The sequence below is a fragment of the Sinocyclocheilus grahami genome, unplaced genomic scaffold, assembly GCF_001515645.1.
Source record: "Sinocyclocheilus grahami isolate Dianchi unplaced genomic scaffold, SAMN03320097.WGS_v1.1 scaffold260.1, whole genome shotgun sequence".
In the NCBI taxonomy this organism is placed as follows: domain Eukaryota; kingdom Metazoa; phylum Chordata; class Actinopteri; order Cypriniformes; family Cyprinidae; genus Sinocyclocheilus; species Sinocyclocheilus grahami.
This window is the reverse complement of record NW_015505439.1, coordinates 441,433-466,463: the sequence shown is the minus strand read 5'-3', so window position 1 is coordinate 466,463 and position 25,031 is coordinate 441,433. Positions and strand designations below refer to the sequence as shown.

At 37.6% G+C, this 25,031-nt stretch overlaps 2 protein-coding genes and 1 long non-coding RNA gene across 6 annotated transcripts in view; 2 read left to right on the top strand and 1 right to left on the bottom strand.

Annotated features, from left to right (window-relative positions):
• The window catches only part of LOC107599109 (serine/threonine-protein kinase MRCK alpha-like), a 59,648-nt gene extending 51,609 nt beyond the window's left edge, over positions 1–8,039 (top strand). The window contains exons 21-32 of the mRNA XM_016290611.1: positions 2,026–2,142; positions 2,468–2,548; positions 3,340–3,445; positions 3,758–3,894; positions 4,482–4,701; positions 4,795–4,857; positions 5,888–6,180; positions 6,324–6,618; positions 6,734–6,831; positions 6,977–7,061; positions 7,206–7,329; positions 7,874–8,039. Coding sequence (XP_016146097.1) covers positions 2,026–2,142; positions 2,468–2,548; positions 3,340–3,445; positions 3,758–3,894; positions 4,482–4,701; positions 4,795–4,857; positions 5,888–6,180; positions 6,324–6,618; positions 6,734–6,831; positions 6,977–7,061; positions 7,206–7,329; positions 7,874–8,039 — 1,785 coding nt within the window. The remainder of the gene's footprint in view (positions 1–2,025; positions 2,143–2,467; positions 2,549–3,339; positions 3,446–3,757; positions 3,895–4,481; positions 4,702–4,794; positions 4,858–5,887; positions 6,181–6,323; positions 6,619–6,733; positions 6,832–6,976; positions 7,062–7,205; positions 7,330–7,873) is intronic.
• A 325-nt stretch (positions 8,040–8,364) lies between these two features.
• LOC107599068 (uncharacterized) lies at positions 8,365–10,182 on the top strand. The gene is made up of 2 exons (XR_001610633.1): positions 8,365–8,402; positions 9,274–10,182. It is a non-coding gene; the product is annotated as an uncharacterized lncRNA (long non-coding RNA).
• Positions 10,183–12,016: 1,834 nt separating this feature from the next.
• Positions 12,017–25,031, bottom strand: part of LOC107599066 (frizzled-3-like) — a 15,148-nt gene continuing 2,133 nt past the window's right edge. For 3 of the 4 annotated variants that reach the window (XM_016290546.1, XM_016290547.1, XM_016290548.1), the window contains 5 exons: positions 21,404–21,600; positions 20,297–21,314; positions 18,157–18,305; positions 16,626–16,874; positions 12,017–13,304 (listed from right to left, as the gene is read on the bottom strand). In XM_016290546.1, the coding sequence (XP_016146032.1) occupies positions 13,052–13,304; positions 16,626–16,874; positions 18,157–18,305; positions 20,297–21,314; positions 21,404–21,600 (1,866 nt within the window). In that variant the 3' untranslated portion in view covers positions 12,017–13,051. The remainder of the gene's footprint in view (positions 13,305–16,625; positions 16,875–18,156; positions 18,306–20,296; positions 21,315–21,403; positions 21,601–25,031) is intronic. The other variant, XM_016290550.1, reaches the window with a different exon arrangement.

Sequence of the window (25,031 nt, the reverse complement as noted above, 5' to 3'; positions counted from 1 at the left end):
TCCTGGCCAGGATTTCTATATTGCCTAAAATATCTAGGTTTTGGCTTTGTTTGCGTGTGCAGACCGATCAGTGTATGACATCAAAGTACCTTGAGAGCATTTTGAAAGCATAAGGAACCGTCTGTATGGTATTTTGATGTCATACACCGATCGGTCTGCACACGCAAACAAAGCCAAAACCTAGATATTTTAGGCAATATAGAAATCCTGGCCAGGATGCGTCCTGGGAAAATGGCATGTATGGTCACCCTAACCAACGATATAGTTCATGGTTATGCTGTACTTATCTGATCCTACATCCACTCCAGTGTGTTGTGGTAGTTCTTTGATGTGAAGTGAATCCTTTGTGCATGTAAACTATGCCCAGAAATCCAACCACAGATTAGACGTGTTCTTACACACCCTCAATCCCTTCCCTCCTTTCTCCAACATGATCACATCTAACTGACAATTGTACATGAAGTTTGACTCTCCTCTCATCTTTTTCTCTCTCTTCATATGAAGCGGTCACCCTCTTTTGGTCCCGGAAGCAAAACCAGACGTGTAAGACCCGCTTTTGTCCTGTGTCACAGTAAAATCCCCCCACCGTCATATTTTTTCCTGTGGTTGTGATGGCCTGTTTTGCAAATTGCATGGGTGGCAGCTCTGATTGTGGTGATATCTGTATTGCATGAGACCTTCATTGCTGAAATGCATCTGAAATGTATTTGGGAACCTTTCTTTCATCTTTTGAAAAGCATATGAACCATATATGTGATTGAGGTGTTATATTAATATACTTCAGAGAAACTGGGTTATTGACTGGGTTAGTTAATTAAACTTGGGGGTTTATTTTCCATACCATGTGCTTTTATGGTACATTTTAAAAGCCCATTTAAATGAAAAGATATAGAATTCATTTGCTTGCCTTAATATTTGGATCTAATTTTAACTTTTGCTCTTGTGTAAAGGTTAAAAAGACAAAAATAAGTTGTTTGCTTTAAATGAACAGTTTCTCATCATTTACTTACCCTTATGTCGATCCAAACCTAAATGTCTTGTTTTCCCACATGGTGCACAGAATAAGTTAGGAAGAATTTGAACTCTCTTCTTTTTCTTTCAAAGACGGTCAAAATCCAGAAAAATTTTCATAGACATTTATTATGGTGCAATAGATTTCTATTTGTTCTTTGGAACTTTCAGTTCATGAAAGAATGCTGCAAAAAATGATCATGGTTTCCACAAAAATATTAAGCAGCAACAGTTTTCAACAAAATAATGAGAAATGTTTCTTGAGCAAATCAGCATATTAGAATGATTTCTGAAGGATCATGTGACACTGAAGACTGGAGTAATGGCTGCTGAATATTCAGTTTTGCCATCACAGGAATAAATTACATTTTAAAATATATTAATATATATATATATATATATTTATTTATTTTATTTTTTTTTACATTGTAATAATGTTTCACAATATTACTGTTTTTGCTGTATTTTTGGTCAACTAAATGCAAGCTTCATTTTAAATCATTTAAAAAATCTTACCGACCCCAAATGTTTGAACAGTAGTATAGTTATTTGTTGAAAAGTTATACAGAAGTCATACAGGTATGGAAAGACATGACGGTGAGCGAATGATGACTGAATTTTCATGTTTAAGTAAACTAATCCTTTACAGATCACTTTAATGTAAGGCCCTCATAAATTGTGGATATGCTTCCCTTTATTGTTTTTAATGTAGTTCCAAGTTGTGTTTTTTTTTCTGCATTTAATTTCATCTTGCATGTGTAGTTGGTGTGTGGTCTCTGTGTAGTGGGTGTATTGTGCCTTTACTCATTGGCTTGGTGCCTGGGTGCACATGCTTTGTTCTTCTTAGATGATGTAATTCCAGTAAAAATATTATTGTCATGATAAGCTTTATGGTCTTGATATATTGCTGTGAGTGCGTTTCGCTCTGGATGGAGGCATATTCTTCTGGTATCACAGTCGCATGTGCCGCATGACACATTTAAAAAAAATAATTACCATCTTTTTGTTTCTTAGCTTGACTCGGCAGATTTCACTCCCTCCAACACTCCGTCACGAGATGAAGACTCAAGATCCCGTCGTATATCACGCTCACGCTCCCCATCAACTGCCAGTGACATGGAGCCTATTGAGGTATCCTTTGGACTCTTAAAGGATTAATCCACCTAGAAATAAAAATACTGTTACTATTTAATCACCCGCGTATTATTTCGATCTCATATGCTGTTATTTTTTTCTATGAAGCACAAAAGCAGATGTACTTTTCCATATAATTAAAGTGATCCAGCCTGGGTCCAGCATTTCAGATTTTTTGTTTTTGTGTTTCACAGAAGAAAGAAAACCAGATTTGAAATGATGACAGAATTTTCATTTGGAGTCAGTTATTCCTTTAACTCTTACCAAGAGTTAAATAAAATGTAATAAAATGTACTCATGTGTTGGTGTGTCCTCCTCCTAGTTGATTGACCACACGTCACGTAGTCTACAGACTCCAACAGGCAGATCAGGCTACGGGAGCTTGGGACACTCATCATCTAAAGTAACTATTTACATCATAAAAGTAGGAATGTTTCAATCTGTATAGATTACACTACCATTCAAATATTTGGGTCCGTAAGATTTTAAAATGTTTTTGAATGAATTCCCTTATGCTCACCCAGGCTGCATTTAGTTAATAAAAACACAGTAAAACAATAATACTGTGACAAATTTTAAATAACTGTTTTGTGTAAATGTTTAAAATGTAATTTATTTCTGTGATGGCAAAGCTGAATTTTCAGTAGTCATTACTCCAGTCTTAAGTGTCACATGATCCTTCAGAAATCATTCTGCTATGCTGAATAAATAGAAATATTTCTTATTATTACATTTTTAGGATTCTTTTATTAATAAACAGCATTTATTTGCAACATAAATCATTTGTAACATTATAGCTTTCTATATATGCATTTTATGCAGATATGCAGATTATTTGCTTCCTTGCTGAATAAAATTAAGAGTATTTTTACTGACCTCAAACTTTTGAACTGTAGTGTATTGCTGTACCGTGATGTACATTTCTATATATTTATGCTGTAGAACTGCTTTAGGAATTAATTTAAGTAGATGATCCAAAAAAAAGGCATTTACCATGTGGTTGTTTTCTTCACGAACCATTTTTTTAAAAATGAATTTTCATTAAAAATAAATATTGTGCTATAATATTGTATTGTGCTGTAGGAATTTTGTCCAGTACTCTTATCGTCCAGCATTTGTCTTAATGCTGTGATGTTTCTGTTGGAACGTCTATGGTTGTGTTTAATTATGTTGCTGATGTTCTCTGCTCCACAGCCCAAGGCGCACCAGTTTAGTGTGAAGACTTTCACCATTCCCACCAAATGCAACCAGTGCACCTCTCTGATGGTGGGACTTATCCGTCAGGGCTGCACATGTGAAGGTGAGACAACAGAAGAGAAAGAAATCTGGGTGTTTAAAGTGTTTGAGACAACAGTGAATATGATATGTTTTTAGTTTTTGAGATGATCAAACCCGTATGACTTTATTTCTTCTTAGGAACACACAAGGACAACCAGCATAAATCTTTAATATTTTCTTTATCGTGTTCCACAGAAAGAATAAAGTAATGCGGGTTTGGAACAAAATAAGGGCGAACCTTTGAGGTTTATTTAATGTTCTCCAATCCAAGGATGCCTTATTAGTAGAATACTCAGTAATACTCAATGCCATTTTCCTCCATCTCTCCTTACAGTCTGCAACTTCTCCTGTCACGTCACCTGTGCTGATAAAGCACCCTCTGTGTGCCCCGTTGCACCAGACCAAACCAAGGGCAAATTGGGAATCGACACTCAGAGAGGCATAGGGACTGCATATGAGGGCCATCTTAGGGTAAGATTTGCCAAATATGTTCTGCTCTTCATATTTTGTTCACTATTGGTCAGTCTGTCTTTTTATGGTCTAATTACCACATACTACAGATACATCTCAAAAAATTAGAATATCATGAAAAACTTGGAATTTGTTAGCAAGTATTGTATAAGGGGTGACTGATATGAATAACAATATTGTAAAAAGTGCTTATGAGAGTGTTTATTTAGAATATTATTGTAATATAATTATGATATATATTATTGTTGTTGTTATTGCCAAAATCAGATCTCTTAGACTTTGATCTGTTCTGTTATGAACAACCATTTTTGGCCGTTTGTCTTAGTTCCATTGTTAATGTAATATTTGCATTGTGCCTTCGTAGAATAGGAATAGTAATTTATTTCTGTCCTAAATTCTTCACATTCATCAAGCCTAATTTTTCCTCACAGTGGTTTCTTCAAAATATCACAGATCAAATTATAGCTATCAGGTGATTATGTGATAATCATGACTGAACTAACTATAGCCTTAGGCAGTCATTAGTCATTTCATATCAAGACATTTTTGAATTGCTTTTCATACATTGTTCTTCGTTCATTCCACAGGTAACAGCATCTCAGCTGTCCACCTCCTCTAGTCAGAAGACGTGCATCCTGATCCTGGCTGACAGTGAGCAAGAGAGGACAAAGTGGGTGTCCGCACTAAACGAACTGCACCGCATTCTGAGGAAAAACAAGCTGAAGGAGCGTTTCGTGTATGTGCCTAAAGATGCGTATGACAGCACCCTTCCTCTCATCAAAACCACCCAGACTGCTGCTATTATTGGTACAGAGACACACACAAAAAAGAAAGAGCAAATACTGATAACATTGCATAGTGTTTAATCCAAAATGCTTGATTGTCACAATTTCTGTTTAGACCATGAACGGGTTGCTTTGGGGAATGAGGAAGGCCTGTTTGTAATCCACGTCACCAAAGACGGTAAAACTTCCTTCATTAATCCTCCTATTTCTTCATTGCCCAATAAACTTAAGGTTTGTGACTTATTGGTCAAAAATCTAGACTGGTAACTTAAAGTTTATTGGTTTAAACCTTGGGAAGTCTGATGTATGAGCTACCAGGTGGCTTCAGGGTAGTTAAGGTAAAATTTCTGTTATTCCCAAATGTTAAAAACACTGACATGCTCTCCATCATTTTGACAGAAAAAAATGGGTCTATTGCATTGGAATGCCAGACGTTTATTTAATTTTCGGGAAAATGAAAACAACGACAGATAAAAATAGAGCATGATGGAAAATGTAGAACCCAGCCTGTCAGAGTGACAGATAATGTTTATGTTTTAGTTCAACCTCTGAGTGTAAATTACTTTTCTTTGCATAAAAGCAGCTAAATCAATGTTTGTCGTCACCAAAGACGGTAAAACTTCCTTCATTAATCCTCCTATTTCTTCATTGCCCAATAAACTTAAGGTTTGTGACTTATTGGTCAAAAATCTAGACTGGTAACTTAAAGTTTATTGGTTTAAACCTTGGGAAGTCTGATGTATGAGCTACCAGGTGGCTTCAGGGTAGTTAAGGTAAAATTTCTGTTATTCCCAAATGTTAAAAACACTGACATGCTCTCCATCATTTTGACAGAAAAAAATGGGTCTATTGCATTGGAATGCCAGACGTTTATTTAATTTTTGGGAAAATGAAAACAACGACAGATAAAAATAGAGCATGATGGAAAATGTAGAACCCAGCCTGTCAGAGTGACAGATAATGGTTATGTTTTAGTTCAACCTCTGAGTGTAAATTACTTTTCTTTGCATAAAAGCAGCTAAATTAATGTTTGTTTTTTTGTTTATCAGAGACATATTACAAATCTATTAAATGTTGTAAACTCTCAAAATGTTTATGATTTGTAAGATGCTTTAAAAAGTGCACCATTGCTGAACCACATGCCCATTAAAACTGAAATACCTGATGCAAGACCAACATTCATTGAGCATTTTTGTCCTTTCTGCTAGAAATTGTTCGTGTGGGTGACATTAAGAAAGTGCATCACATAGAACTGATGCCCACAGAGCATCTAATGGCCGTCATCTCGGGCAGGAACCGACAAGTGTGTCTGGTCCCCATGGCTGGGTTCGATGGGAGGGAGATTGACAAGAATAAAGTGGCAGATACTAAAAACTGCCAGACACTGGTGTCTGGTGTGGTGCGCAATAACACCTGCTTCTGCCTTGCAATTAAACGGCAGATCTCCTGCTATGAAATTAACAAGAGCAAGTCTCGCTACTGCCATCTGGTGGACATACAAGTACAGTATTCAAAACCTCTTGTTATTTTTTTCAAATCAAGTAAATGCAGTCTAAATGTAATTAGTGTCCAATATTCAGTAGATCACAAAGATCATCTTTGCTAGCACACACCGCAACATCAACAGCCCTTTCTATATCTCAGGCTCCAGGAACTGTCCAGTGGATGGCGTTCTTTGGCCAACAATTATGTGTTGGATACCAAGCGTGCTTTATGCGCTACAGTTTGCATGGAGATACCCCTCCGGTCAGCATGCTCCACTCAGATGACCCAACATTGGCGTTTATTAAGGCAGAGAACTTGGATGCCCTTTGTGCAGTGGAAATCTCCAATAAAGAACTGCTGCTCTGCTTCAGCAAAATTGCAGTGTATGTGGACACACATGGCAGACGCTCGCGCCAGCAGGAGCTAATGTGGCCCGCGACGCCCACCGCCTGCTGTGAGTAGAGAGAAGTTAATCGTCAATTTACACTTAATGGCTAAAGACAAGGGTCAGGGTGTGGCTGTGAAAAAGTTTTGTTATTTTGACCTTGTGGATGTTTTATATCTTGCAGGCTACAACGCCCCCTACATGTCAGTCTACAGTGAAAATGCAGTGGATGTGTTTGAGGTGAACACTATGGAATGGATACAGACTATTCCTCTCAAAAAGGTTTGCCTATTTCAGTTTCAGAAGTCTTTAAAAAATGTAATTATAATAAATAAATAACTCTTGCACACCCACACACAATTGATAAATGATCAATAAATGAATCATCTTATAAATGAATCAATAAACTTTCACTGGCTCTGTGCAGGTCCGACCGTTGAACATGGATGGCTCTTTGAATCTCTTGGGCCTAGAGACGGTCAGACTCATCTACTTTAGAAACAAGACTGCAGGTAACGGCACTGTCTCTATAATTCATTGAAATGCAATGATCATAGCTCAAGTTGCTTAAGTTTTTTGTTTAGTAGTGCTGTTTGAAATAATGAATAATTCAGATTTGAATAATATGTCTGATAATGCATCATGTGTGTGTTTAGAGGGAGACGAACTGGTGGTGCCTGAGGTGTGTGATAACAGCAGGAAGCAGATGGTACGCAGCATGAGCAACAAGAGACGATTCTCATTCCGTATTCCTGAGGAGGAGAGACTGCAGCAGAGGAGGTGAATGTCTCTCACACACACACACACACAGCATTTTCAAAGCATACTTTGTTAGGTCTGGATTCAATATGCATTTTTTTATATCATTATAATCATTATAGGGTTATTATATTAACTTACTGGTTTGTGTGATTGCAGAGACATGTTGAAAGATCCAGAGAAAAGGAACAAGTTGATCTCCTGTTTGAAATAATGAATAATTCAGATTTGAATAATATGTCTGATAATGCATCATGTGTGTGTTTAGAGGGAGACGAACTGGTGGTGCCTGAGGTGTGTGATAACAGCAGGAAGCAGATGGTACGCAGCATGAGCAACAAGAGACGATTCTCATTCTGAGGAGGAGAGGAGGAGAGACTGCAGCAGAGGAGGTGAATGTCTCTCACACACACACACACGCACACACACACACACACACACACACACACACACACAGCATTTTCAAAGCATACTTTGTTAGGTCTGGATTCAATATGCATTTTTTTAATATCATTATAATCATTATAGGGTTATTATATTAACTTACTGGTTTGTGTGATTGCAGAGACATGTTGAAAGATCCAGAGAAAAGGAACAAGTTGATCTCCAATCCTATGAATTTTAACCACGTGGCTCATATGGGTCCTGGAGATGGAATGCAGATCCTCAGAGATCTGCCAATGGTGAGAGGCTCATCTTTAAAAGAATATTCTGTGTTCAGTACACATTAAGTTCAGTCGAAAGCATTTGTGGCAAAATGTGGATTATTATTTCACTTGTGTTAATAGTATAACCACAAGACATAAACAATATGCACGTTAACATGATTTTAGTGTGCAAAAAATTGCTCACTAACCTTTTCAATGGAAAGTTACTTTTAATATGTAACTATTAATACACAAGTTTTAATAGAATAATTAATAGAAAGTGTACTTAGAAAAAGTGTAAAACAAAAAAGTTTCTTTAGCTTTTAAATCCTCCAAAAATGGTTCCCTTCACTTATATTGTAAGTGCCTCACTGTAACCTTGATTATTATTGGTGTTTTTTGTTCCACAGAAGAAAGTTAGTCTTACAGGTTTGGAATGACATGAAGGTGAGTAAATTATGAAAGAATTTTAAATATTTGGGTGAACTGTCCTGATTAATATTCTCTTAAGATTGGCATGTGAAACAGCGACTTTTATGAAACAAGTATGCCATGTTTACAAGCCAACTTTTGTTACAAAGTTGCTAAAAGTTAAATCCCATTTAATTGGGTTTTATTTGCACCCTTTTTTGCACAGTATTTGGTATCATTGCATGTGTCCACTATAGTACAAAAGTTTGGGGTCATTACATTTTTTTTTTAACTGCAAAGATATATTAATTTGATTAAAAGTGACAGTAAAGACTTTTATATTGTTATAGAAAATCTTCAAATCAATGCTGTTCTTTTGAACTTTCTATACATCAAAGAATCCTGAAAAAAACAGTTATCATGATTTCTACAAAAATATTAAGCAGCACAACTGTAACTGTTTTCAACATTGACAAAAATAAATGTTTCTGGGGGAAACCAAAACGGCATATTAAAATGATTTCTGAAGGATCACGTGACACTGAAGACTGGAGTAATGGCTGCTGAAAATTCATTTTTGCCATCATAAATTATTATTATTCAAACAGATAACAATTAAAGTGTAATCATAGTTTGTAATATTACAGTTTGAACTATGTTTGATCAAATAAGTGCAGCCTTGGTGAGCAGAAGAGACTTTCAAAAATATTACAAATTTTACTGACCCCAAACTTGTGAATGAGAGTGTAATTAAAGTCTTCATATGTCCATCGTCACTTGTCTTTTTCATGTGTGTATTTACAGGAAAACTTTAGGGCTAGATGATTATACTACTTTCTATGATCCATAAATTCTGTAGGTAGCATCTCTGTTGTTACAATCATTTATTTATTTTTATTTTTTTCAGGACTCTGATTCACCCCGGCACTCCACTGCCTCCAACAGCTCCACCTTCAGCAGCCCGCCGAGCCCTGCCTCCCCGCACAAGACAAAGTCCCTCTCACTGGAGAGCACAGACCGCACAGGGTGGGACACATGATGGACTCAACAATGAACCAATCACAACAAACTTTGAGTCTGCCAGTCACAGTGCTCCGTCCCCTCCCATACAGTCGCACCCAGGCACTACAGGCCCCTCCCACTTCATTTGCATAAAGCATCACCACTGGGGAACGTACACAGGAGAAACCACACCAACACAAGAGTTTGTATGTTTGAGCGACCAGGACACGCATGACTACGACCCCGCAAAAGCTGATTGGAGGAAAAAGTGGAAGTTAGGTTCTGGGTTTTAATGTGACTGGTGTTTGTACATAGACTGGGTTAGGGTTGAACTTTTATTTATTTATCATTCAGCCATTTCAAGGTGGAAAATACTGTCACGTCCCTCACACTCGTTCTTCAGCTGTGGACCATATGGGAATGATGATTCCATTATAGAATCCCACTAATTTACCTGGAGGAAAAAATGCAATGATGTATATTTTTTATTTGCTTTTAAAAGTGGTGTGTGCTGTGATTCGTTTGTTACTTCGGCTAAATGGATGAGAGACCGCAGATATCAGGCGACCTCATCTATCGCTTCCTGTCCTAGATTTGTAGGAATATATAGAGGCTTTCTGACACGATGATGTCTTGGAATCTGTCACCGTCATCATCGCCAATCTCCACGTAATCCAAACCTTCCGTGAACCAACATGACCTGTGAAAACACATCACAGTAATGTACATAGCTTAAAAGTATAGTCTAATATATAATAAGGAAATATTGAAGAGATAAACTATGTGGAAAAAAAAATCTCATTGTTTTTATTTTTTAAAAATTATTTTAATATACTCGCACTAAGACCATTTAAAAAGCTTCAGTTGTGTCAGTTCCTTTTGACTTTTATTTTTGCTTTATGAGACAATACTGCCTTGTGTATTCTTATTTCTTTGTTGTTGTTTTTTTTAAAGATTTTTTTGAGACTACAAATGTGCTTTAACTATAAAATCTGCATCATCTCAGTTGTGCTTTATCAGATGACAATACATGCATTGACCGAAACTGTACAGATATCAGCAAGGTTGCATACAAATATCATATTTCTGCAAACTAGAACTATTAAGTCCAAATTGTTGAACTGGTCCAACATGTAATTTGAGATTTGCAGACAGTCAAAGGGTATGTCGTTTTGTTCCTGAATGGTTTCATCTAATGTTACAGAATGGGAAATATTCAACACACTTTGCCTCACCCACATAGTTTGGCTCTTTCTGTCTTGGAAAAGCATATTTTTAGAAAATCTTTTCATTGGATAATTCAGTAATTTTATCCAGTTAAGTGTTAAAACATTCACACCACTATTAAAGGTGGGGTAAGTGATTTCTGGTAGCCAATGTTGATATTTCAGTTCTATTTATGACGTATTGACACAAATTTTAAATGATTTTCAACGGTGGCTTTGTCGCGTCCAGTGTACTAGACAGACTTTAGCTGTTGCGACGCAGACACGGTGTTACTCACCTATCGAGAAGAAACAAAGCAACCTCGGCGTCCGATCGCAGGCCTTCCGCTCCTTGAGTTCTCTCCAGCGCTGGAAAGCTGATCCGATATTTACACGGGTCCTACTTCTTGCCTTATCGTAAGCCTTCTTTTGTTCCGCAGACGTTTTCCTCTTTTGCTTTTTATCTGCCATCTCTATCTTTCTGTCGCTAGACTCGGATAATGTCCGTCCTGTGCACTGAACGCTCTCTCCTCCGCATCATGAATAGACACGCCCCTTACTGCTGATTGGCTACAAGTTTGTTTTGGTACTCGGCCAGACTCAGTTTTCTAAAGCGTTTTGAAAAAATGCATACCCCACCTTTAAATGTAAGGTTAAACTTTACCATTAAAATTTTGTACAAGAATCTGCTCCCACAATGCCAGCATGTATTTGTCATTATGCAGTTGTCAAATTGCTTTAGTTATGGTTTCAAGGGCATTTAGTCCATCTGAGGAAAAAGAAATGTTTAAAACTTCTCAGAAGTCACACATCTAATAAGCGACACAGGCTTCACTTTGTTCCTTATTCAGTTTGCAGTTGATTTAATCATGAGTTGCACAAGAAAGTGAGTCACGCGCCTCATGCAGGCTTCTGTTTGGTCCTCACATCTGCACCAGATTCTGTTCTTTGCGTAAAGTGGGAAGCTCAGTTAATTTGATTAATTCGTTAAAAGTTTTACAGAAAATTGGCTCAATTTTGTAGTATCATTCCATCTATAATAAGTAAAAGCAATGGAAAAAAGACATTTGGACAGAAACCTGCTAGAGACCTCCAGTAAAATGAAAATGTCTCTGCATTTCAGTAATCTCTTGGACATTACGTTTATATGTGCTCATTCTCATCTCAGTTGTTTATTTTTTCAGGATATGCTTTGTAATCATTTGTACAGTTTTGCATGTCATAAATGATAATTCCATGTTTGATGGTTGTTTTCTGTTTCTCACTCACTTGACAAAGGTGGATATCACTTCAAACAATGAGGAATCGTTTTGCACAGATGTATTTAAGCTGGAAGGTCAAAAACTGGATAAAGTGGCCACTATGCATATATGGAGACGTTACTATATTAACCTGATGCTGATGTAATTCAATAAACGGAGGGAAATGACACACACAGATATGAAAGTTGAGAGTGATGTTTTATTTTGTACATAAAGCACTCAGGATCTCAGCATGTTAACAAAAAAGCTTTTCACAGTTTTCGGTAAATGTCACGAAAATGACGACTAATTATTATTAGTGCTAAAACTCAACAGAGAAGAGCTTGGTTGTAAAGGATAAGCAATATCCATTCGAAAAATGCCTAAAATATCTATTCTAAAATATTTTTTCCCCTCTAGTTTTATGCTTTTTAAATTCAGCTCTTAATGCTTTTCAAAGGGATATTTGAAAATGTTCTCACCCTCACCTTCAGGACATTGGCACTGGAAGTGACTGACACTTAGCACTGGAAATGATTATTGACTGAATAATGACTTATATGTTTTTTTTCTTTTCCCCCCACAAATATCAGAAGACTTGCAATGTAATGCACATGAGTCATTTATGTTTTAGTCATTTTTGTAGCTTTACAGCCCTTGGTCATTATTCACTATCATTGTATGGAAAGGAGAAGCATGTACATTTTGCTAAACTTCTCCTTTTGTCTTCTACAGGAAAAAAAGAAAATCATATGTTTGAAATGTCACAATGGTGAGAAAAAAGTTTGGGTGAACCGTCCACTTAAATTTAACCCAAATGTGCAGAGATGTCAGTATTTATCACTAGTTCTGTTCTACAAAATTGTCAAAAGTGCAATAAACAATGGAAAGAAACATTCAAAACCACATCTGTAGTGGAACAACTCAAAAAGCTTCAATCATGCGAGTATAAAAGAGCAAGTGGCTCAACACATCACAGAATGATAACGTATCAAAAGCCCTTATGTTTGACCCTGTTGAAGTAGGAACCCTGAATTCAAGAAGTCCAGTTTGTTCATGTAGCTCAACTAGTAGCACAAGATGCGAACATCTGCAAGGTTGTGGGTTCAATTCCCAGGGAACACACATGGCACACTGTGTAGTTTGAACGTATTTGTGCTATTCATCATGAGGAGTTTGTGCCAAGAGTCCATGTTCTCTTTACTTGCTTGGTCTCTATTTGCTGCCATGTTAAAGTTCACGCCTTGGTAGCATCCTCCCCAACAACACGGTGAATGCCATTGCCAGGGCTGCTTTGGATGGCCTGTGCTGTGATGGTGAGGTCTCGCATGCTGCTGTGCCGTGATTGGCTCTCCAGGCGCTGCAGACTGCCGTGCCGTGAATGGCTGTTGAGACGGTTGACGCTGCAGTGCTGGAGCGGATCATTAAGGCGCAGGGTGCTCCCATGAGGGAGACGTTCCTCGACGCCGCGATAACTGCAAGCTGTGTACCTGATGGAATAGAGAATGAAAGAGATTCAGTGATGTTTAGATCTTTGATCAGGGAGGCAGATGTAGGTTTCGGCCAGCTGTGCATAACTGGGGGGGCACTATTATCCTGGGACATTTTCTCAAGTTGTTTTGAAGTAGAAAATATGTGAAAATTCATGCTATATACTTGTTATAGATATTATTTTGAATGATTCATCGTATATTTTATTTTAAAAATTGTTCTTGAACTTGTAACGTTTAAAGGAGACATATTATGCCCCTTTTTACAATATAAAATATAAGTCTCTGGTGTCCCCAGAATGTGTCTGTGAAATTTCAGCTCAAAATACTCCACAGATCATTTATTATAACATTCTGAAAATGCCTATTTTTCAGTGGAAGCAGAAACATGCTGTTTTTCGGGCCGGTCTCTTTAAATGCAAATTAGCTGCTGCTCCCCGCCCCCTTTTCCAGAATAGAGCTGCATCATTTCAGCCATTTTAAACCATATGAGTTTAAGATTCTGATATACGGTTTTCTGAGAGCACACATCCGAAGCACACGGACAGAAAGCGGCTGTCACAGCATGTGAGTACTAAACTAAGTTCTCATTCACATACAATTTTACGTTAAAAACACACAAGTTACAAAAACAGTCGGTTATGTCTGTGAAGGTAAACAGCTGGGAAATAAATCGCATGTTTATTTTAGATCTGTGTGGCAGCAGCAATGTACAGTAAATAAATCAATAAATCCACTGCTCTCTTGTCTCCTCTGAGGCTGGGACTCTAAACAGTGTTCTGTGCTCGTCTGTGCAGCCAAAGACAGAACAGTTAGCGTGTTTTGCTCAAACTTTCGGCATGGCATTAGAACTGGTACACCGTTGTCGCTTGCGAAATAAAAATGACGGTGCCTAGAGTGGAAGTTTACAGATTAAGGGGAGGTAATATTATAATGAGATCCCTTTGCCACGTCACCAAGGGAGCGGAATCAGACACGCTTGTTTTCTCAGACTCTTGCAGAAAAAGGCTTACCAAAACAAAGTTACTGGGTTAATCTTTTTCATGTTTCCTTGGTTGGTAGATGCACTGGGGTCCTGATTATAGCACTTAAAACCTGGAAAAGTCAGATTTTCATGATATGTCACCTTTAATCAAAATTGTAACTAATTTTAGCCACCACTTTACAATTGATTGTGCTCACATTCATTTTTGAGTGCAACACCCACTCTCAAAATCAATTTAACAACCGATCCATAGAATCAAGTCCTCTCCCCAGAGTTTTTTCCTTTTCCAATAATCAGTTTCACTCAAATGTTTGTCACGATGCAGAAGAAAAGATCTGTCACTACTTCCATTTCACCGTAACTTATAGGCTAGTAATTGAAAGGCTGTAGGTTCAAAGCCCACGATGCATGACCATTGTGTACATTATTTGTATAGGTATTCATAAAACAACTTTCTTTCACAAATTAGTACGTATCACCCAATTTTTTTTATGACTGTTTATTAAAGGGGTGGTTCAGTGGTTTTTTTCTAGGCTTGATTGTGTTTATGGGGTGAAGTCTAACGTGTTAATGCTTCGTTTTTTAAAAAACGCATTATTTTTCACATAATTTACCTTTATTCCACACCGCTCTGTCCCTTCACTGAGAAACGCGCTGATCAATTTCCTGCTTTTATGAAGCCCCTCCCTCAGAAACAGGCGATGGGCTCTGATTACTTCTGAGCGGCGCATGTGCAAAGTCGACCTCCATACGTCATCTGCCCGGAACTGCTTCCAGTGTACAACAGTGAGCGCAGGCTACATTGAAATGATTATTACGTTTAGAATATGGATATTTTTCTTACAAAAACACATCGATTCGCTACAGAAGGCCTTTGTTCACCCCCCCGGAGCTGTGTGAGATACTTTTTTTTAATGGATGGGCGCACTTTAATTAACTGCTTTTGGACTGATGCATGCAACACCCGCCGAGTGCCATGAAACAGCTTGAAAGATCAAAGACAATTTTTTTATATAACTCCCGACTGGATTCGTCTGAAAGAAGAAAGTCATATACATCTAGGATGACTTGAGGGTGAGTAATTTATGGGCTAATTTTCATTTTTGGGTGAACTAACTCTTTAATATCGCTTATCAGTTTGAGCCCGATTGAGAAGCAGAGGATATTATTGAAGATGATCGTGCAGAACCTGTGCAAGCACGGCTTTGTAGGCCTATGTTTTTTGTTTGTTGTAGTCTCATACATTTAGATACTCTGTTATTTGTAAATGCTACTGCTTCTGTTAGCTTTTAATATACGGTTTTATCCTGATTAAAGCTTTAATACAGTACGGCAACTGCACGCGTGTCCATGTTTAACGCTTCTCATAGCTATGTGAAAATAAGTGTATAATTGTAACAGCTCATTGCTGGAGCTGAGCTGAATGAGAGAGCGAGAGAGAGAGAGAGAGAGAGATGCAGAGCGTGTGCAGAGCAGGGGGACGCGAGGCACAGTATTAAGAACCGCTGCTTTTGAACATTGATTTTGAAACCTGTGAATTCATTAGAATCATTAGAAGACAGAATCGCGATTCATATATGAATAGATTTTTCCTCTTCTCTAAAGCAGCACAGCATGGCCTCGCCCCCTTTGCTGCCTTTTCCCGAGGGCGGGGTTTATCTGGGTTTGTGATGTCACGAACCCGGGAAGTAACTTGTTGTAGTCCCTACCAGCCGTTTTTGTAGGCATTAAACTGCCAGAATTTTAAAAGACGATATCTCCGTTTGCATTGAACTTTCAGCTTCGTAAATTTGAAGATATTGTTTATGCTAAGACAGCAACATTACACACTAACTAACATTAAAAAAAGTGAAATCGCAATGAACCACCCCTTTAAATAGTCTAATTAACATTTACTGGCATTTCGCAAAAATCAGTGCAAAATATTAAAAAAAATATATATATATATATATTATTTTTTTATTTTTTTTTTTTGGAGTGCAACACCCACATCTCAAAATCCAGTCAACAACTGATGGATAGAACCAAGTCTCTACCATTTCATTCGGATTGCAATACAGAAACAAAGATCTGTTGTTACTTCTGTTTCACGGTAACCTGGATATTGGGTATGTTTGGAAGGTTGTGGGTTCAAAGCCCACAATGCATAACAATTGTGCACATTATTGGAATAGGTTTTTGTAAAACAACTATAATTTGCAAAGTTCTATGCATTACCCGTTTATTGCATTTCTATTTATTAAATCCCCGCCCCCCAAAATTGCTAAAATATGCTAAAATAAAGTTCTCAGATTACTTCATATTCCTACTCATGAGATAGAATTCGAATTCCTCACCTGCCATCTCTGGAGCGGTGCAGGCTGCCATGGAAGCTGCTTGATTTGCTGCGCATGCTGCCCGTGTGGCTGGTGCTGGCACTGGGGGGCTCGTCCAACATGGCAAGGTGCGTGGAGGAGGCGTGGGTGGAGGTGCCCTGCGTTGAGGTGCCTCTAGACTTCCTCACCACTGGGGTGTTGGGGTCCCTGAGGAGGAGCTGGGTGAAGTCGGGCTCCTGCAGCACCTGCCTGCTCTCGTGCACTGCGCTGCTGAGGGTGGTAGAGACGGGGGAAAAGAGCGGCAAAGTGGGGAGGGAGTGACAGAGGAGTGAAGGAAGAGAGAGGGGGAAGACAGAGGGCATAAAGGAGTCAAAATGAACAAAAGAGGAGGGGGTGGGACAAGGGGAGGGAGAGGAGGTTAATGCCCTGATGTAAGGGAGAGGGGTGTGTAGAGAGGAAGCCTTTATAAGTGAAAGTGGTCAGCCATATTGCTGTGGCAATAGTTGGGGGTTCGGTGCCTTGCTCAAGGGTCTCACCTCAGTTGTGGCATTGAGGGTGGAAGAGAGCACTGGTCATTGCAGTTCTGACGGACCTTCGGGTTACAAGTCCGACTCTCTAACAATTAGGCCACGACTGCCCCAACAATACATGAACAATATTTAATTGTTCATGCTCTATTTTTAAATTTAGATTACCTCACTTAAAACAAATCTTTAAAAACATTAATAATTTAATAAATGTAATATTAAGCCATTCTCAAAATGAATATCAGTTTTTCATACTATAAATGATAATGCTCTGATGCCTAAAGTCACTTGTAGCATTTAAACTACTCTTTTTTATTTATTTAGACAATTTAGAATTTTAATATTGGCCATAAAAGTACACTACTATTCACAAATTTCAGTAAGATTTTCAAATATTTTATAAGAAGTCTCTTATCATGGCTGCATTTATTTAATAAAAAATGGTTAAATATAAAAATTTACATAATTTTTTCTATTTTGATATATTTTAAAATGTAATTTATTCCTATGATGGCAAAGCTGAATTTTCAGCAACCATTGCGCCGGTCTTCAGTGTAACATGATCCTTCAGAAATCCTTCTAATATGGTAATTTGATGCTCAAGAAACATTTCTTATCAATGTTAAAAGCATATTTTTGTTAAGGATTAGTTATGGATTCTTTATTGAACAGAATGTTCAAAAGAACAATTAATTTAAAATAAAAATCTGTCAGTCACTTTTGATCAATTTAATGCACCCTTGCTGAATAAAAGTATTAATTTGTTTAAAAATCTTACTAGACACAAACCTTTAAATGGTAGTGTATTTACACAGCATAGAATTTTCATAGTGGTATGCATAAATAAAATCAGCAAGAATTTTTATACTGTTACACATCTACTTAAAATTACTTTCAAGCTCTTTATCAGTTTGTGTTCCTTGGAATTCAAACTCATGACCTTTTTGGTCACACAACATATGTGCTTTTCACTTTAAGCATAAACAATAATGGTATAAATTCTCCAAGCATTAATCGAAACTCACTCTTTTCTGCGATGCCCATTGAAGAAACTGGCCCACTCGAAGCAGGTCTTTTTACTGCCGACCCAAAACACTGACGGGATCCCCACCACCAGCATCATCAGGTACTTGATGAGGAACAAGGCGATATCTGGCCTGCTTGTCTGTTCCACCTGTGAAGACAACAGCAATCTATTGGTTTTCACACATTTGCTTAGCAAGCAACATAAGAACAGGTGAAACCTGAATGATTTGTAATCAGAACATGTAGGAACATTCTTCCCTTGTGGATCTTGGCGTTTGCTCATAACCTCATGCAGTGTGTGCGTGAGTGTATTTCTGTATGTTGGTTTAGCCCTGGGTTGTGTGTGTGCGATTGTGTGGACGGGAAGTGCTTTATCTCAGCTCACTGCACAATTGCCAACGGCATAAACATAGCTGCAGTCAACACAAATGTCTGTCCTATTCTTTACCTAATACACACCCTCTCTCTCTCTCTCACTGCTTTAGATGGATTTGTTCTGCTCTGAATGCTGTCAGCTTGCCTTTACATATCTATATACATTACTGTTATTGTCTTGGTATTTTTTTATATAATGCAAATAGATTTATATATTTTTATTGTTTCCAAACACTTTTCCATTATATGACATCACTTACTGCAGTGTTACTAGAGATCTGCTATTTATAGCAATGCACTTCCTAGCACTTCATGAAGTACTGCTACAGAGTTAACATGACACATGACTGTCTTTTTTGCTCCACCATGATAGAACAGAAGTTGCTGCAGTAAACAAGGCCTCGTTAAAACCAATCCCACGCTGTCTCCGGCATGTACAGACACACACACACACACACACACAACATATGGATAAACATCATTACTGAGATTTTTACTGAGCTGAAGCTGCCTTTAGTTATGACAGTCTTTAGTTTTTAGTTATGTTTCAGTTTGTTTGCATCATGTTAGTGTCATGTGTATGTTCCCGTTTAGTTCCTGTTTGTCCTAATTTGGACCTTCCGGTTCCTGTCCCCATTTAGTTCCATTTGTTCCAGGTGTTCCTTGTGATTAGTTATCCTCCTCACCTGCCTGCCCGCCCCTCATTATCTGCCCTATTTGAGTTCTAACCCGTTCTGTTCTCCCTTGTCTGGAGTTGTTGATGTCTACCCTTGCTACGTGTGTTTTCCTGTTTCCCTGCCTGGATATTAATAAAGTCTATAAGTTTGAATTCGACTCTGCGTCTCCTCGTTCTTCGCTCCGTGCTCCTCACAGTAGTGAACCATGACAGTTAGACACAAGATACTGTATATTCACAGTCAGCTGCTGTATGTTTTACTGAGATATGCAGCTGGAAATGTCTCATGAACCTAGTGTCAGAAAAGAGGCACAAAATCTGCAAATCAGGGACATTTTACACCCTCATGACATCCTTTTATGTCAAATGCTTCAATTTAGTAATTTCATTCAAATAAATCTTCATCTAAATAATATGAATAAGTATAAATAAGGAAAACATCATGTCACCACAAAACTAAACTGAAATATTTGGATTTTCTCTGGCATTTGTCACTTTGAGGGCATTTTTACTCTGAGCTTCCATTCATTTCTAACTCTGGATGAAGCTCACATCAGCAGGAGTGACTTTAAAAAAAATTTTTTTACAGTGACCACTTAGTCACAACAATACATTTTTTTAAACACTAAAAACTTTTCTAATATAGAGTTATGACAGAGTTGGCAGGAGACTGTGGAGGCCTTCAATTATTAACACTGGACAAAGGACACATTAAAAATCTGTCATTGTATATGCTAAAACAATTGCTTATTTTTAGGACAATATGAACATACGCTACTGTTCAAAAGTTTGGGGTTAGTTTCATTTTTTGAGCAACAAATCAGCATAGTAGAATGATTTCTGAAGGATCATGTGACACTGAAGACTGGAGTAATGATGCTGAAAATTCAGCTTTGCCATCACAGGAATAAATTACATTTAAAAAAAATAGAAAACAGTTATCTGTATTCACAGTTATCTGTATTTTTCTTCAAAAAAATGAAGTCTTGGTGAACAAGATACTTCTTTCAAAAATATAAAAAACTAAAATCTAACCAACCCCAAACATTTAAATGGTAGTGTAAGTATTTCACATAATTTCTTCTTACCTTAAACGGGCAGGGGATGTGATACTCTCTACAGCGCTCCTGTACCCAGGTGGTCTCCCAAACTGATCTGTGGCTCTGCTCATACAGATAGCATCCAACGACTGTCAGCAGAGGCACCAGATACAGGACAGAGAACACGCCGATCCGGATCATGAACTTCACCAGTTTGTCCTGGTTCTCCTTCTCCAGGGGAATCTCCATCCGGACCCTATTTAGCGCTGCAATACCCGCCAACAGCAGCACCACACCTACGACCACATTCAATGCGAGAGGCACCAAGAGAAACCAACGCAAGGCCATGAGGTCATAGAGCCCCACGAAACAAATGCCGCTCATGCTGTCGCCTTCAATTTTGTTCATAGCCATGAGGGTGATGGTAAGGGCTCCCGGGATGCCCCAAGCCACCACGTGGAACAGCAAAGCCTTCTTCTCGATAGCTTCACTTCCCCATTTGGGAACGGCCGCCAGGAACCAGGTGATGGTGAGGATGACCCACCAAACGCTTCCTGCCATGGTGAAGAAGTAGAGAGTCATGAAGAGCAGCGTGCAGGCCTTGTTGTGGGAGCCCTGGGTGATGGTGGAGGCGCGGAAACGACCCGGGCTCGCTGCGTTGCATGACACGCGATCCTCTAGCAGGAAGCCCAGGAAGAAGACTAGGGATACCATCATGTAGCAGACCGCGTAGAAAATGATGGGTCGCTCAGGGTAACGGAAGCGCCCAACATCGATGAGGAAAGTCAGGAAAGTGAAGAGCGTCGCCGACAGGCAGATTATGGAGACAACGCCAATGAAATAGCGGGCGAAAATGAGCTCATCTTTGCTGAAGTACATGTTCGGGCAGGGAGGCGAGCAGTCACGCACGCCCATGAACGAGTAGCCCAAGTCAGGTTCAATCTTCAGCTCTCGTGGGCACCAGAAGCCGTAGTCCCGCTGAACTGATGAGGGAGATTCCTCCGTCCCGTCACTGCTCGGGAGCAGGTCTATTGCTCGGGGGTAAGACTCATCACAGACTGGAAACCTATGAGACAGAATTTCATTTCAGAATATGATATCATATAATAAAGATGTCTTGCTGAACAGCAGAACTTAATGAATGTGATCCTGTACCTGCTACACTCCATCTCATCTGGCCAACTGACCCCAAACATGTCCATCAGCTTGTAGCAATCGCTCTTGGCACGCTGGCACAGGCGCCGACATGGCAGGGTCACGCGGCCATACTCGGTGCACACGGGTGCATAAAGGGCACACAGGAATGGCCGTATTTCAGTAGAACACTCCAAGTTCACTATGGGATGAAAGGGCTGTCAGACAAGAAAAACAGTGTTATTAATAATTATAATAATAATAATAAACTGTACATAGGCTAATGCCAATTATTTTTTTGTAAATATTAAATATTTAAAATAAAAATAAAAAATAAGTAAAATAGCACTCTAAGTTTAGGATGAAAAGACTATGGACAAACAAGAGAAATATAGAGTGCTAATAATAATAATAATAAACCTTAAATACACTATTTATTATTTAAAATGTTAAACATTTCAAATCAATCAATCCAAATTGACCCTTCACCATTTTTAATAACAGTCACTTGGTCACCCTTATGTAAAATGAGAATAAAAATTGGATCTGTAATGCAACCTCTCTGAGGAGGCCTTTGTTTTGGGGCAGGAGACATGCTGTTTATTGCTGAGGCCCACTTACACCATGAGTCATTCTGGGAGTAGAACCAGCTTTGGGGCCAGACATAAATATGCAAATCCCATGGGGGAGAAGGAAAAAGACTCCACCCAGGACCAGACAGACAATAAAGCCTCCACCCCTGCAGAGTAAGAGCCTTTGTGATGGTCGGGTGGGGGTTCTGACACCCCTTGTGTTGAAAAAAAGGACCAAAACTGGCAATCATTCAGAGCCTATATGAACACGCTTGAAAAAGAAAAAGAAAAAAAGATGTATGTGCTATGTGTTTTATTTTTAAGCATTTTATGCAATTACTAATGGTGAGAATAAAAAAAATGGCAGAAAATGTCAATGTTTCTATACAAAAAGTAAATAATTTCCCTCCTAGGGTTTGGCTATTAAAAATGCTATAATAATTTATATAATTGCAGTAGAAAGAAATATACCTCAAGTTGGTGGTTTAAAAATGCTACCAATTTAACCAATTACTATAGAAAAAGTAATACAATTGCTCCAAGCGGTTGGCTATTAAGATGCTATTATATATGAAATAATTATAATATTAAAAAAAAACTCCTATTGCTTGGTTGTTAAAAATAGCTAATAATTTATTCAATTATTAAAAACAAATGTAATAACATTGCCCCTAGGTTTTGGCGATTAAAAATTAATAAAAAATGCTATAATAATGTAGATAATTATAATATAAAGAAATATAACTCCTAGTGTTTGATTGTAAAAAATGATAATAATTACTACAAAATAACAATATTGCTCCTCGAGTTGGTGACTTAAAATGCTATAATAAATTACATACTTAAAAATATAACTCCTAGTGTTTGGTTGTTAAAAACGGTAAAATTACTTGCATAATTATTATATACAAATATGTTTGGCTATTCAAAATGCTATTTGTTACAAATTACACACAATGTTGACTTTCATCATGTTCCTAAACAACCAATTCTTCACTTAATATGTAGAAAATTAACCAAGCGTTCAGGCTAAATCCAATGAGATGATCTAATGCGCTAACAACAGTATTACCATTATTTACTATTGCAAATAAAATCATCCAGCCTTTAAATTATTGCAACAGTCCAACACATATACTGGATATATAATACATATCCATAATGAGCACATTCAGCCACTGTCAGCACACTAGGCTACCACCCAAAATGTCTGTAAAAAGGGATTAGGATGGATATTATGCTTGCCCATTTTGACACAAAGCATCTAAATCCAGCAATCATTTCCAAGTACTTAATCCATATTTAATGCCGCATATACCACTGAGATGTGCCGCTAACATGACATGAGAAAGAGCACTGGCTTTAACCATCAGACCATAAAAGCATGTGAAAAAAAGCTTGTTTTCATCATGTAGGTTCTAAAAATATGCTGGCTAAATGAACTTTTGTTTATAAAGAATAATAACACATAAAAATACATATTAAAATGTGTATTTTTTAAATATATAAAAATGTATTATAAAATAAATATTAAAATTATTTTTTGTATATACAATGCTTGGAAAATATATCTGCAGAGTATTACATGTGAATTGTGATTATCGTTCAAATGCATCTGAACATATTTCTACACTGATCTTGTAATCCTTCGCTCAGTAGTGGGTTTAAAATGTATCATCACTTTATGTGTGTGTTTGTACTGGTTACAGTGCAAAAGGTTACGTAACTCCACATTTCTACACAAATGTACAAGAGGATGAGCAGATGGGTTGCCTCCATTCTTCTTTTTATCTCTTTAATTTCCTGTTCCATCGCTCTATTATACTGAGGCAGGACTGGAGTGAATATGTTAAAACCTTGTGACTGAGGACAGCGGGTTTTAGATAACGTTTACAGTGCTGTGTGTGTTCAACAGATACACTGGCTGCTGTAACAAGCTAATGCAGCTGTTTTCAGTTGGCCTCAGCTGAATACTGCGACCCGGGAAAAGAGCATTAACCAATGGCTCGAATCAATTCAGGCGTTATAGCTGCAGATACAAAGATTACAGAGCAATCAAAATAAACAATGCGCCCGAGCACCATTAAAGGCTCATAACAACAACCACTGTGTGGCATACACTAGCAAGCCGCTGTAAAGCAACCTTGTTACATAAATAGTTATAAGATGCTTATTTCATCACGGCCACATGCAAAAGAGAACCAAAAAAATGGTTAAAACAGCAAGATTCTTCAGAAATAAAAATATAGCAAACATCACCGTAGGACAATTTAAAGATTAATTTCCCTTTAAACATTTCTGTAATGTGATCTGAATTATCTGCAGGGCACAAGAAAGATCTGGGTCAAATTGAAAATGACAAATCTTTGATGCTGTTAGTACATACGTTTTAAACCAATGCATTTAAACATTTATGGTTTGCATTTATTGCTTCTCTCAAGGAAAATACAAACAAACTGCATATTAAAGTGATCCGTGGCAAAGGGTTTTCCCTGGTTATTTTCACAACTCAAAAAATGTTTTATATATTTTTCTGCTTACTCTATTTAGCAAAGAATTATATGGACAGGCCTGATTTCATATGTATCTAAGAAATGTATCCTATTAAATTGAAAAAAAGAACACCCTCTAACATTTGAATTATTTAAACAAACCATAAATTACACACTTTACATGAAATATTCAACATACAGCTTCAAAAATACAACCCAAGTTTTCTTAGAGCCCTGGAAACATTTTTTTTGGACCTGTCCTGAACTCTTTGACCCATGTCTATGTAAGTCCATTTTCTACCCATCTATGTGCTGTTATTTTAATTTATGTTATGTATGCTATTTTTTAAATGTATTTATTTAATATTATATATAAATACTGTGTATATATATATATATATATATTTTTTTTTTTTTTTTAATTCCTCTGAAGATCTGTATAATTTATTTTCTCTATTATTATCATTTCTTGTTGTTTGTTTTTCTTTGGTCTAAAGTGTTATTTTCTCTGATACTGTTAAATTGTAGTTATGATTTTTGTGTTATATTGAAAATGTATCATTTGAAAAAGGAAAGAAATATATA